This window comes from Hetaerina americana, unplaced genomic scaffold (genome assembly GCF_022747635.1).
Source record: "Hetaerina americana unplaced genomic scaffold, ioHetAmer1.1.p SCAF_44, whole genome shotgun sequence".
Classification (NCBI taxonomy): domain Eukaryota; kingdom Metazoa; phylum Arthropoda; class Insecta; order Odonata; family Calopterygidae; genus Hetaerina; species Hetaerina americana.
The window spans coordinates 143,014-157,831 of NW_027287030.1; the positions used below are offsets into that span (position 1 = coordinate 143,014).

The following is a 14,818-nucleotide window of genomic DNA, read 5'->3' on the forward strand; positions in this document are numbered from 1 at the left end:
AGTAGGTGTGGAATCACAAAGTACTCCTTTCATTTCAATCGGAAGTGGTTTTGATGCAATAATGTCGACTCGCTTGGAGATCTCCAATAAAAGAAACACTCAACATTCAGATTACGTTTCGACTTCCAAACCCCATTTGGAGGAGAATTATTTGGGGCGCCTCTCGCCGACACACTCGAAGGGAATATATCGAACTGGTCAAAACATTGGACAACGCCAACGCACTAATCCGCGAGGCAATAGCCCAAAATGTTGCCTGGATTGCCTCCGCAACGCGACAAGAGGCAAATACGGCGGATTTCCTAACAGATAACGCGAACTTCACCGAGCTGCTCCATCATTTTTTTTCCTTCCGTCCGCTGACCCAAAGCCTCCCCCCACCCACCCTCCAACGCGTTCCACGAGCAGGATGCCCTAATCTCCGCCCCTTCATAATCTCCCAAAGAGATTAGGGGAAACTTCCTTCGGCTGCAGGTGCAAACACAGATCCGTAAAACCAGAGCGCCCTCACTTCCGCCCGCTGAAACGGCCAACCAATCAAACGCGCCTCACACGCGGACTAATAAATGACGTCGCACACGGCCCCTTTTTCGATCCTCCCCCGAGACACCCCTCTCGTGCACTTAAGGAAAGAGAGTGCAGCCACGAGAATAATAAAATCATCCCCCCACGTTAAAAACAGGGAATTCGTGGATGTTCTCATGCCGTGTCATTCATTCATTCAGAGTAATCGTCCTTTTTAAAGGTAAGTTTTGGATGATACCTAACGTCTGCTGTCTTCTACGTATCACGAGAACTTTCTCTTCTTCGTCCTTACTCCCCTTGAAGTTATTCCCTTCTGAAATTTTCTCGTTTCCCCAAGCAGTGAGAACACCCCTCAAAGGTTTACCACAACGAGTTGCAGCACTTTGTATCAGAACATTATACTACCCATATGAATCCGACTGCTATTAAACACAGAGTAAAGTCTGATTTATTTGTTATAAATTGAATGTGGGGTCCACTCAGAGTACACATCATCGCAAAATACATCAACGATAGAAATATAAACGAAGATATGAACATTTTGAGGGCTGTTTACAGAGGACTGCAACAGTTCTTAATTAATCTACAAGTATTCATCCTTAAGTAATTGTTATTGAGTTATTGTCATTATTATTATTACCATCGGTGTTTTACCGGTCAAGGTAGGTTTTGGAAGTACAAAGCCTATACAATTGTACAACAATATATTTACTTCCCTCTCCTAACAAAAAACACAACCTGACATCCAAAATTACATTAAGCCCCTCTTCACTTCCGCATACTTCCTTCCTCCCTTCATTCCGCCCAGCAACCCTATCTCACTCCTACCCCTTCCTCATATGCCCAACATTTTCCCCTCTATCACAGTCTTCAACATCCCACTGCCGATCAATATGCTCTCTTCTCTACTCCCCCACCATGCTTAGCACTTCCTCGTTTGCTTTCCTTTATGTCAACTTCATATCCTCCGAGCATCTTCACACCCATATTTCAAAAACCTCCGATCTACGCCTCATCATCCCTCCACTCAAATCCCAAATTTCAAACCATCAGTCGCAACGGATGAAGGTAGACGCTGAAAGTCTCAACAACCTTATCTAAAGGTGGGCTGTTCCGATATCCTCAAACGAGTCGACCGCAACTATCTTTTTTGCTGCAGTTGAAATATTACGCAGCGATTAGTCTGACCGGGACTCCGGGCCATTGGCACTGCCTCTTTTCCACTCGCAGCTTGTCCACCCATCGAACGGGGCTCCTAAACCAGACCACGCACATCTAACACTCGCGGGAAGAAACTAATCCAAGGCCAAAATGAGGGAACAAGTTTACGGGAGTCCCAATCTGCACAGAGACGCGGGCGCTTCGCTTGGAGGGCAACGGGGACACTAATGATGCCGTGTTCACTCACCATTGCGGTCGAGGAAATGACAAGACAGCTTGCTGAATACATAATCACGATTACACTACAAAAATAATCACTATTACATCATTTTTACTCAAACACGCAGATTCCCGCCTTTTTTCGCGGATTCGATTAAATTATTCACCCAGTGAAAACTGACAATTGTTTTAAATTTACTACGCGTATAATTCGTAATTTAATGGTAGATTGTTCGCTTTTGAGATATGGGCGTTGCGGAGAATGCAGATTAGTTGGGCAGAGAGGAAGAAAAACGCTGAAGTTATACATATGGTGGGCAAAGAGTGGTTGTTACTGGGGGAAATTCGAAAAAGGCGAGAGAGAGTTGGTGGAGGAAATACTGACCGGTAGTGGGATGTTGAATGCTGCGCTAGAGGGGAGAAGGTTCGTTAAGCGGGGCAGAGGAAGGAGTAGTGAATAGGCTTCCTAGACAGCATGAAGGCAGGCAGAAGTTACGAAGAAATGTAGAGAAAGAAATAACGCAGGGCAATGGCGGAGGAAGTTCTCGCGATAGTTGGAAGTGAATAGTCGTTGGGGACCGTCCAAGATTTACCTTTAAATAGGTGGGATACGTATGACAAGAATATCCCAATAAGAAAAGGCTTGGATGGCACTTTTGGGTTAGTCCACATGGTATTGAATTTTTTGTCACGTAGAAATTTTGTTTTTGTTTCGACTGATTTCGCTAAAAGAAATCATACATTATGAAGGAGGTATTCCCCAAGGACGGTTACCGAGGCGGAACGAAAGAGTTTCGTCACAAGAGAACCGAAACTAGGAGGTCCTGGTTTCGCTTCCTCTTAGTTCGACATGAAATAATACGTACGGTACTGAAACTCAATACAGTTTTGTAATGTGGGTGTTTAGTTTCAGTTTAGAGATTAGTTTCGTCCCCAGTTTCGCTTTGACATTTAGAGTTCCGCTCCTCGAATCCCGTTCCATTTAATTTCGTTATCCTCATTTCGTAGCCCGCAACGGAACTATTGAAATTGTGCGAGTTTTGACTTTCGTTTTGATATCCTATTATTCTCTGTATTCGCGCGAGATTCAGCGTGAGGGGCCACCACAACATGCAACATTTCCGCCCAAGGTTTCGCGTAGAGGTTTTTCCGAGCGGACATAGGAACTGGTGATTACATATATTATATGGAGAAGAATGGGGGCGGGAGGAGGAGGATGGCAGCTCACGCGCTACGACTTTTTGCACTCACGCAATAACAGGAAACTGCCAGAGTGGCGTGAGTTTTTCTTCCGCACAAATTGAGAAAATAAAGAATGAGGCGAAGTAAAATTAGTCAAGGACTTGTGAATTAGTACTTCAATTCAGGGCAATATTACAGGTATCACGAGAAACTCTTATCCCCGACATATGCGGTGACGCCTCAATCAACACAATTTTTGTATTCTTTCTCATAAATTATTTTCTTACGACTTGGAGTTCCAGGTGTTATTTCGCAGCAGGTTTCTGATAATAATTAAAGCAAAGGACTTCATCCACACTTTTTCCAATTGTACACTGTCACCAGTTATACGATGGTATTTGATGTGAAACATGACACATTAATAATTGAGAAGAAATGACGACATGCGCGAATTGATTTACTTCAAAGGATACTTATGGAAGGACATTAGAAATGTTGTAAGCTATCGGCTTCCACTGACTGCTATTCCAACCACATAAAATATCTTCTGCATACTAATGAAAACCAATGAAGGACGTTCTGCGGGTAATACATGTTTCAAAAGACCCACAAATATACCCCTTGGCTATAGGAAAAATTTCTAATCTTTGTGTCTTGTAGTTAGCCTTACGTTATTTCGGAAACGCGTAATTAGTATTTAGTTAATAATAATGTTTTGGCGGTGTATTCTTACATTGATACCGAAGTAGAAGGGTTTGCTGCATCTAATGAGTGAATACAGCGATTAAACAAGGTTTTAATGCCGTTTTCTGGGACAAAGTTGCGCCTGACCTTGCAATCACCTGTAAGCCCTTAGCATTCACGCAATTTCAACTTCAGGATACACGAAGACGAAGTCAGACTAGCCTCCGTGTATCCTGAAGAGTTTGCATCCCGTAACACACCACAGCTGTCATCTGATAAACCTTGCTTTTTTTAATTATTTCCCTTTTGACACGCTGACACGATAACCTCTTCAAAAAATCAAATAATAAGTAAGCCTCAACATTTCACGAATACTCGAAGCCATTATTCAGACCGATCACTTGCCGATGCTCATCCCAAATAATGTTTCTTGAATATTTCACTTCGTACATCTCGCCTCGATTGTACATTAACTTATGCAAATTATTTTATAACCAATTTTAGGTTTTTATTATGAAAACTAAATATAAAATAATTAAAATGTTACCATTGGATTGTTTACGCCAAATAAATGGAGCTTATCCTTACTTTTCGCGAACACTTTTCCGGACTTGAAAAGGGTATTAAATATTTTTGTTTTCCATCTACATTTTCGCCTAACTGAGCTTCGGTGGTCCGGGGTGCAGGCTTCAAACCTGTAGCTGACTAGCGTCAGAGTGGTTCGATTCCACCTGTTGGGCGATACTGATGGCTACAAAATAACATTTTGCTCAAACTTTAAATTCTTATCACTTCAAATTCAAGATACTTTCGTAAGCTCGTCAACTAACTTGATATTCCATACCCCATTTTACAATATACGAATCTGGTATTGATGGAATCGATGTAGCGTTAACAATGAGCGTCCACTTTCCAGAATGAAGGAACTGCTCTCTCCTGTTCGCAGATGATCCATTGCTCAAGATTGGAAGCTGACTGAACTATGTTTATGGTAAGGAAGCATCATAAGGCTGAGGACTTAAAGAGTTAACATGAAAATAACTGTATATATTTAGGTAGAGGGAGGAGACAGAAAAGATCTTTGAAACATCGGTCTTGAAAAAAGCTCGACAGAATATAATCAGATTATATCATCGGCGGAATTTTTTACTCAAAAAATTTTTTACTCTTTTTCACATATTTGTTGGGTATAGTCATTACACTCCCGTAATTAAGATGTCAGACTGTTACAAAACTTTTGCCGAGTAGAACTTTTAAAAGTAAATAAAAAATGGCAAGCAATTCAAACTGTGATATGTTTTTTAGTGTTTAGAGGATCCATAGTAATTATACATGTTAAATTAGCAATTACCTTTACTTACAAAGCCAAATGAAGTGCTATCTGATCACTCTCTAAATTAACAAAAATAAATAAAAAACATTCCCAAATTAATTAGTTTTTATAACTTTTCTGAAGAACTATTGAGCCGTCCATGTAATAGTATCTGAATTAGTTATTTCGCAACTTTTACTTTTTTCCACCCGATAATGAAGCAATAATCACTTCCAAAAACTAGATCGAAAAAAAAGTTTTTGAGTGGAAAATTGGCACCATTGCAATCAACACTATTCGGTCGCATGTGAGAGACAAGCGCTGTGATTTTGCAGGCGAAGCAAACAAACTCTCCGTTGCAGCACCGTCACGAATGAAAACATAGGCCTCCCAAACGTGATCGAATGAGCGTGCAAATGGGTGGCGCCCCTGGAGGAGGGCACGTCCGGGGTTTAGTCGCGGTGGTAATGGATGCGAAGAGGAAGCAATTTTTGCGGTCGTGAAATCATTCGCGGCGTCGAGAATGATGGCCCACGAGACGTTCCGCACTTGGCCGCGGCTGAAATTCCATCCACGCAGGCGACTCGAATGGTGAAATCCCCGCGTCAACTAACTCGAAATGACATAAACAGCTCAGATATTATTTTGGCCGTCACACGCCCCGTGCCGAACTCGAAAGGAAATCCCATCCTAGGTTCACTTGCTTCTACCTCGCCCAGTCCCTTCCGCCCTTTTCCTAATTTCCACCACCACTGTTTTCTGTTAATTTGTCAGTTTCCAATGTCATGACTTGGTTCTACTATCCCCAGGTGCTCTCGACTAAGTTTATCGGGAAGGAAATCGAGCCGAAGATCATCCGGACCATAAATAGAGGGAGGGCCCACGGTCTTCATAACGGCTGACATCTTTGAAGGGGTGCCTCTATGCCGAACAGGGTGATTTCACCGGTACTCCTGCAAAACCGGAGGGAAGGGAATTGCTTCACTGCCCTCGACTAATATGATGTGCTTACGGATTTCATACGCCGCAGGTACAGAAGAAAGCCCTACCCTCATCTTGCTAACCGACCTTACAATCATAAACGGTACGCTGCAAGCCACCAACAGGTGTGTACGCACCAGAATATATTTTGACATAAAATACTCGCGATTGATCGTCAAAGCGATTATGTAGAAAAATAGCTATATGCTCAACCTTTCCAACGATGTACGCAAAGTTGAGATTAAATTTGATTTTTCATGAAAAATATTGGGGACCTTACTTTTCGAATCGCCCTCGTATAAAGTCCAATGTTTACATTCTTCTGATTGATTTCATTGAGCAATAATAAAAGTAATGGTAAAAATTGGGGTTTGAGATAAGGAGGCATTTTGAGGTTCTTAAGATATTTACGAGGATTGATTACGGGAATTCCTTCAAACACCTGCTGCTTAGTATTTCATGAGAAAAATAAATTACCATGCCAAATTTTGGGCTCTCGGGGTCACCTGTTATTTAGCAAACGCTATGAAATTACCCTACGGTTATATCAAGTAATTATGATAGCCTGGATTATAAATGCACACAAAGAGAATATAACAAAGATTAACGATGCGCAAGGGTTTCGGCGCAAATGACTTTCGGTTCTCAATATTATTAATTGTTCACTCGCGAGCGGTGCTGATGACCGTCCGTGTGGAATTCACAATTGAGTACACACTGGAGCGATTTGAAGTCCGTATTGATTGATGTACTCGTGTCTCTGCCTAGCAATGGAGACTATTTTTATTCTGCTGGAGAAATGAAGAAGCGGCAATGACGTTTATTAAGCGGAGTTATTAATGCGCACTTCGGAGTGTATTGATAAGCCTCGTTTTTTTTCCATGTTCAATTCGGTGCCAGGAATCATATACAGACAGGTAAGCGTGCACAATTTTTGGGAGGAAATTTTAACAAAAAAAAATCGCGAATTGCGTTCTTACGACTACGATGTTCATTCTTTTGGTAGACTTTACGAGCATGATTATTACAGGAAAACATTACTTCGTTATTTTTCGCAACGTAAAATAGACCTTAGGCGTAAAAAAGCAACGCAGTTTTCCCATTGAATATAGATGTATTTCCCTCGTTTCCATTTCTTTGGCAAAATCCTAAACTCCCTCGAAGGAGTTTATCCAGGAAAAAGAATGAAAACGTCCGCGAATTTCTCCCAATTGTTGGCATACGTATCGCATTATACACAACCTCTCCTTTCATTTGCATGTAATCTTCTTCCCCTAATAAGAGAGAGCAACCCTCGGATGACAATGCATGCATTTTTTTTAGCCCGAGCGTGGCAGTTATTTTATATAATCCGCAGTTACTCATCTGGATCAACAATGGGGGCCCCTATAATACCTTAAAATGCCTTGGGTTATTTTTGCAACGGCCTCCGAGGAGGGAGGGGGAAAAAACACGACATGCACTCGGGCCGTGCATGTGTCGGAGTTCACAAGGTTATGAGGAGAGGGCAAGGGGGTGGGAAGAGGGGAGTCGCCGTCCCCCCTCCCCCGACAATATCGGACTTCGCCTGACGTCAAGAGCATGAGAGGGCGCAAAATACGCCCGGCGGGGCTTACATACACTACGTGCCCATCACGTTGCACGCCGGGAAGACTTACGACTGCGCGCCTACCTCCCCTGCCCCCCCCCTCCGTCCCCCTTTTAGTTAAGAGTCGAGATCTAGGTAAGTCACGGGGTTGGGTGGTGGAGGGAGGCTCCCTCCACCCCCCAACCCCGAGGGTGGAGGGAACAGAAGCAATCCCTCGTCCGCCCCTCGGTTCTGTACTGACAGCTGCCAGACGAACAAATGAGCCCGCAAATGATTCTTCACATTAAAAACGGGGTATCATTTTATTTTTTCGACAAAGAATTTTAGCGTGCATGGACGAGGAGGGAATGAAATTGATGAAATTCTCCGTGGAGTTCTAGTCATATCCACCGATGCACTACTTGGTTGAGGACTCGTCTGCCAATTAGAATGTCTTGGTTTACTTTGTTTGTCGAGGCGCCTAAGGGGACAGAATGTTTGAAGTGGCGTTATCATTTTTGTTACAATTCATTTAATGACGGCTCCCGCTGGAGAATCACTCATTTTCCAAATATTCCGAAATTAAAAGCATCTCCGAAGTACGTTCCGTAGACTGTGATGGTTTATGAAAAAAGGGCTCCCCGAGCTAATTCTTGCTAAGTTCTTCCTTTGAAAATGGCGTTTTTAACACGGGGCACTCTCAACGAGCACAAAAATAGTTCATTTCAATATTTAAATATATTCTAGAGGTGTTTAGAACAACTAATAATTACATAATTATATATATTTCCTGATCATGTTAATGCGAATACACACACAAATATAAGTATAAATTTGCGTGTGTTCACATAAATAAATATATAAATAAATATATAAAAAAATAACGTAGTCTGTTTTGTAGTTAATGCACGTTGATGAAGGGAACACGCAGAATACGAGATCGAATTTCAACACCAGGTGAAAATGGCGCCTATTGTCACATATTTCAGAGTTTATCGTGAACAGCAGGGGAGCAATTTCAAATAAAGTAACGCAAAAAGTAATTTAATCATATGATATTTGATCGGTAGTAAGACAAAATATGGAATGGCTTATGTTTACCATTTTTGCATCCCGCTTCCATTCCAAGAAACGAAATACGTACACCACGATTGAAACTGAGAAGAGTCCGTAGTTATACCAAGGCAATCGTTAATTAATATCCATCGTGGTCTTTAACGTATAGGTAGTTTTTTTACAATTGCTGCATGAAAATAAATCGTAGATAACTAATATATCATTATTTTTAAATGATTAGGAAGAGTCTGAATGGCCGGCAATTTGACTTTGTCGAGATAGGACGCCTCAAAGAGTAAGGAATAAAGATTTGGTTATTGGTTTCTTCTGAACAGGAAATAATCGATTTGTGAACGGCACAAGCATGACAATGTCGATACTCGTGATTGTGAAGGGAGAAGTTGAGTGTTGTTTCCAAGAACTATTGTCAACCTCGACGCCTGTAACCGACCTTAGTATATTAACATTGCCTATTTTACCGTATGACGTCACGCTCAACGCTGGCCGTACTTCTCTATGTAAAGCTTTTGGAACAGTAGGCCAATCAATCCTTGTTGGCGTTTAGACATTGCTAAATGAAGTCATCAAACGAAAACATTTTTGTCCACTCCACAAAAATCTTGTCGCGAGATTGCGGTGAAGATTTTTAATGCAGCCGGTATGGGGCAAGAAACGTTTGGCCCGTCTCCTGAAAGTGTGCCTTCATCTCCTCCCAAAACGCTTTTAAAAAAAAAACTCGCGGGTAGAAACCCGGAAAGTGAAGCGGCATAAGAAATGACACTTGAAATGTTTCCCGAACATTCGAAGCGGAATACAGGAGGCTCGACAAACACTCCACCGTCTGCGGTTCTCACGCTCATCCCAGCCGAACTGTCTCATTAATAATCGAAACGGCCGTCTCCATTTTCACGTCATAGAGAGATGCTCGTGGGTGCCCACTCCGTGCATTCGTGAAACTCGACATCATTCGGTGCGCGGAATGATGCTAACTTTCACAGCCCTGCGCACGTACATTTTCTGCTTATCATTAATGGCGAAATGTTGTGGGCAAAATACTGAATAAATAGATACAGTATGCAAGAGGCTTCCAACTTTATGGTCTCAAGATAGACAAAGGACAACGTGTAAAAACAATCAAGAGTCAAGAGATCAACCCAATTGTCATAAAACTTCATTGCGACTAAAGTCAATATTCGCGATGGTCAATATTTTTTTGCATTGAATGTTGACCCTCGCTGCAGCCGCGGTGCAGGGTATCGATAGTTAATTTAGCCCTAAAAACAAAATGACAAGCTATTGACAACATAAATTGTTCGTTGAGATTCCTTCACATTTTACGAATTTACGCACGAAATTCTATTCGACTTAATTTCTTCGAGCAGGAAAATTCATTTACGGACTCCCGATGCACGCGTTTGTCTACTGGAGTGGTAAAGAGAAAGAGAGACCTGTTAAAAATTCATAAGGGGAAGAGGAGCTTACTTGGCATTCCTCAAATGCAGATAACATAGAGACAGCGTTCGTTGCCAGGCACTCTTTAAGGTCACGCAGGACATTAGAGGTCTCAACTCTTGATCGAGAGAACGAATGGAAGGGAACGCCTAGTCTGAGTACAATTCTCGATTAGTAAGGGACACTTAATTGCTCGCTTCGTATAACTGAAATAAATGCCGACAGAAAACTAATCATCGACACAAATAAAATACCTAAATAAAGTACGTAGCTTTCGTGCAATCAGGATCATCGACAATAAAGGAAGCCTTAATCACTCCAAGCACTCATTATATTGTAAAATAAATAAAATATCGAATATAGTTTTTTATAGTAGAGAAAACTAAACGCGACCACGCAATTGCTGGTTTTACACTCCAACCATCATAGCGCTAATTAGTACTTACTATCATCTACGTTCTCTCCTTCAGTTTGACATATATGCCCACTAACCTCCTGCAAGTCTTACAGGGTTTCCGCTGACCTGAAAAACTCAAGGAATTCCTCCCCTCCGCTAACAACTCGGGAGTAACTCCGAGAATTCAGTGGCCGCTTCAGGTAAAATCTGTCTCCGCCACGTTTGAGGAGGGAAGGTTCCCTTTCTTCCACATGGAAGTGGAAAATGACAGGACTAATTCGCTTCCTACAATTCCAACGTTTTTAGCTAGTCATTTTAAATTCAAAGAAAATACAAAAAATGCCGCGACAATATTTAAACGGAGTCATCCGCTCATTCACATTACAGTGCAAAAATGTCAAAAGGTAAAAATGATTCGCTTCGGCCGGGATGCTCACATTGATGCCGGAATGTAAGAGGACGCCTCGGTATCTTAACTGGCTTAAAGCACTCACCCGGACATCGAAGGATCCAGGTTCGATCCCGTTCAAGGCGAATGATTTTTATCATTTGTAATTGTTGCATTGTTACCACTTCAAAATAAAGCGCTACAATGTTTTCTTCAAATGCTATGGGCAAATATTAAAATACGTTCCACCCTACGGGTTTATTGTTTAACCCAAATTTATTCTTCCTTTTTTGGAGGTTTCCGGCTTCCAATAATGCCGGAATAATATTTCGTCATCAATCAAATGACTAATTTAATACGACAGCGCAGTTGTCATATTCCAAAACAAGAAAATTAAAGACTTAGATCTTTGAGAGCTTTCGAAAATTCGGCAAATCCTTGCGGTTACACCATTTACGTACTTCCGGTCCTATCTGAATTTCTGAAGTGAGGAAACAAACAGCGGCATAGGACAAACTATTCACTATCAATGATACACGCTCAGATGTCATTTTAGGATAGGGACAGGCCGTTTTGTCAGCATCGTGACGTCCAATAATAATTAAGCCAAGTAAACAATGACACAAGACAGCAGGATCGCACATATTTTATGTAAGACAGGCAGAAAACTAATGATAGGGAAGCCGACGTTCGTATTCTGGTGATTAACCATGCGTCGAATAACTTGACTCATGAAACTGTTATAGTATGGCCGATAAGTTCATTTTCAGAAGCTCAACGTGCAATTAATGCGGAACCACTAATATGCGGCTAATCTGAAGAGGGCGTGCCATTCCGAACCGACTTCACAGATCGTGAATATATTCAGGCGCAGTGGATCACAACGTCTACCATTAATCTAAACAAATAAGACATTAGAATTGCAAAGTTCATAAACGTAAATATACCGATAAAAACACTGATTATTAGGCATGGAAAGAAAGGGGTGCCAACGCCATTATCGTGAAACAGCCGCATGATGGCGATATATACAGGTGACGATTATATATACCTGTAGGCTAGCGTCTACCGAGACTATATACGTATGAGATGGCAAAACAAAGAAAGGACACCGTTGAATGATTGAACATGGCTATCTGATTAGTTAATCATGTTTTGAAGGAAAAATAAAAGTGCAAACCCGTCTAAGTATATAAGTAATCGACAGGTTCGATTTAATAACGAGGAGCACGGAATTAAATCGCTGAGAACATGAAAGTAAATTTCCGAACTCGCATGCCCGCTATGCAAACCTGCGGTGAAATCCCCTCCGTGCTTGAGACCACGGCCTCGATTCCCTCTGGGCTGAATCCTATTAGCTCGCGGGGAATTCGGAAAGTGCCCCCGGAATAAGCGAGTGGGTGGGCAGGCGATGATGGAATAGCAGTGAACATACGGCGTTTGTGGATCGAGCTCGTGGCCTTCCGGTTCCGCGACGACCCCTTCCGCCGAAGCAGCGCCTCCTCCTCCTCCGTTCATCATCGCTCACACGTGCGTCGCCCGCGGCTCTCCCCGTGTCAGTGCCACGACCTACGCAAGGGAGCCAGCCACCTAGTCCAACCAACGCTGATTCATTCGGAGAACGCTGACGTCGCGCTACGTCACCGCCGCCGTCGCGGAAAAGCTCACTGGACGCGCCGTGGGGGGGACAAATAAGAACGCCGCCCCAAAGAGGGTCCGAGGCGGGTTCGGAACTCATAAAAAGTAAAAATAAGACCTTTTAGATAAGAAAACCTGTAGGATAACACCATTCCAAAGTGTGGCATTAATCCACCGATAACTACGTACACATTCGTACCGCAAGCCACATACTAGTAAATAGTATTTCAAACATTGATAGCCACGGCCAAGTGCACCAGCTACTCCTCACACTTATGACGAATCACTCAAGCAATCCGTCGAGAACTTAAAAACGCTGAATTTTAACTCGGAGCCGTTCCTTCGGTGTTTTTCCCAAGGGCTGCGAAGCGCAAGTACGCTTGTTTAATTCTATTGCTTTTGTATCAACAATTGAGTGTTTTCTCCACGGGACTGTGGATTATCGAGTTTCTTTTACAATAAAATTACGTGAACTTAAATGTATATGAGCGAGAATGAATGTTTTTTTTAATATTATGCAGGGAGCGTGTTTATCATTGTATTCCTACAGGGAAAGAATGTCTTCTATAATATAAAGTCTTAGTTTCATAATTTACTTAAAGTTCGTCAGTAAGGCAACATGAAAAGCTGTCAAAATTTGGCAAACCATAAACACAGTAATCAACCCGAAGGTCGGTTTGGTAGATGATGGTAGAGTTCACCCAGTACTAAGCCCTATACGCTGTATTAAAGTCACACATCAGGGTAGGAGGTGCCATTACTTTCCCTGTGCCGGTTATGGTTTCCCAATAAGATCTGGTGTCCGAAAAATCACACAGCTTAGGCGGAGCTGCAGGCCCCCAGAGAGCCCAGGAATCGAACTCTCGACCCTTCGGTCAGTAGTCCAACGCTCTAACCCCTGGACTACTACGGCATAAAATATAAATTATATCACAATTATAGTATCTAGTACAGTATAAATATCAATAATTCTCGCATTTATCTCTCCTTATAATTTCTTACGCGCATTTCACGTTATAATATGTGGTGCTACACTAAAGGCGACATTAAAAACTAAATTCTTAAAACAAATTATCTTGCCCTCCCTCAGAACCTTGGTCTTAAACATCCGGTCATTGTCACTTCTGTAATCACTGAAGAGCCGTTACAGAAGACTATCCTGAAATTAAAAACATCACAATGCGCTACCTTCGACCGTGTAGATTCGACTGCACTCAGAAAACGTGAAAAGGAAATGGATTTCATAGGTAACCCAGTCTCTCTCTCTTTGCTCACGCAGAACATCTTCGCCATGTACGATGGGCAATGGTGGGTGATGTGAGCTTTGATCGAAAATTCCTATTTCCGATTCAAACAAAAAGCTGACCATTGCCGTTAGTCACGGTATTCAGGCGACACAGATTGGATCACCTGGGAACCCATAATTATCTAATCTGGGCAGGAGGACCATAAATTTCGCAATGTCTAAGCTCGGAGTTTTCGTGCCCTTCTTATCACTTAAAGAAGAGTTTTTTCTCCGCTGACATCGCCCATATCAAAGAATCATTCTCTATCCATATCTGCTACCGGATATATCACTGAGGCTAGAGCGAAAAAATGGGACTCTAATTACATGTCTGAACGATGGTAAAGGGATTGACGCCCTCACCGCGAAGGACTGAAAACTTTCGGTCGAGCATTTAAAAAATGGCTATTTTTTAGGAAAAGTGGATCTCGGTCGTAACGAAAAATAAGCCAAAGGAAAACCATCCCACCTGTCGCTTTTGGCACAATAGTCATCCGAGTGCACCCCGGGAGTGGACTTTAAAAAAAGTTGATTCAAGAGGTTAATCGCACAAACGTACGCGTAAAACTGATCTGAAATATTTTCCCTGCGCGGTGAGTAGTTGTTCAACACGACGACAAAAAAGGGGATGTGAACTGATCCAAAACGGTTCGGCGCCGATTAATATTCTGAAAATAACCCCCCAATATTGAAAGAAATGTATGCCCCCAAAAAAGTTCAATAATTTAAAATATTAATTGAAAAAGAATAAGCCTACTATTCAACAGAAATTTTATCTACAATGCCTTTCACCGTTTCATGGCATCATCAGGTAGAATCATGGGGCATGAACACGTTCTGACCGGGAATATACTAAGCAAAATACCAGGTGGAGAGAGGAAGGTACAACCAAGGTAGAAAGCAGATTGTCAGAATGTAACCCGGATTCACACTAACGACGATAATTCCAGTTGGCATCAGAGAATTGGCTT

General features: G+C 42.1%; 1 protein-coding gene and 1 non-coding gene across 7 annotated transcripts in view; one reads left to right on the plus strand and one right to left on the minus strand.

Annotated features, from left to right (window-relative positions):
* AMPdeam (AMP deaminase) overlaps nt 1-14,818 on the minus strand; it is a 224,056-nt gene that overhangs the window by 64,708 nt on the left and 144,530 nt on the right. Inside the window, exon 1 of one of the 6 annotated variants that reach the window (XM_071591206.1) lies at nt 12,360-12,474. The exons of the other annotated variants lie outside the window; for them this stretch is intronic. Coding sequence (XP_071447307.1) covers nt 12,360-12,445 — 86 coding nt within the window. The 5' untranslated portion in view covers nt 12,446-12,474. Of the gene's footprint in view, nt 1-12,359; nt 12,475-14,818 lie in introns of those variants that run through there. 6 annotated transcript variants of the gene reach the window in all.
* TRNASTOP-UCA (transfer RNA opal suppressor (anticodon UCA)) lies at nt 4,426-4,512 on the plus strand. The gene has a single exon. It is a non-coding gene; the product is annotated as a tRNA-Sec (tRNA).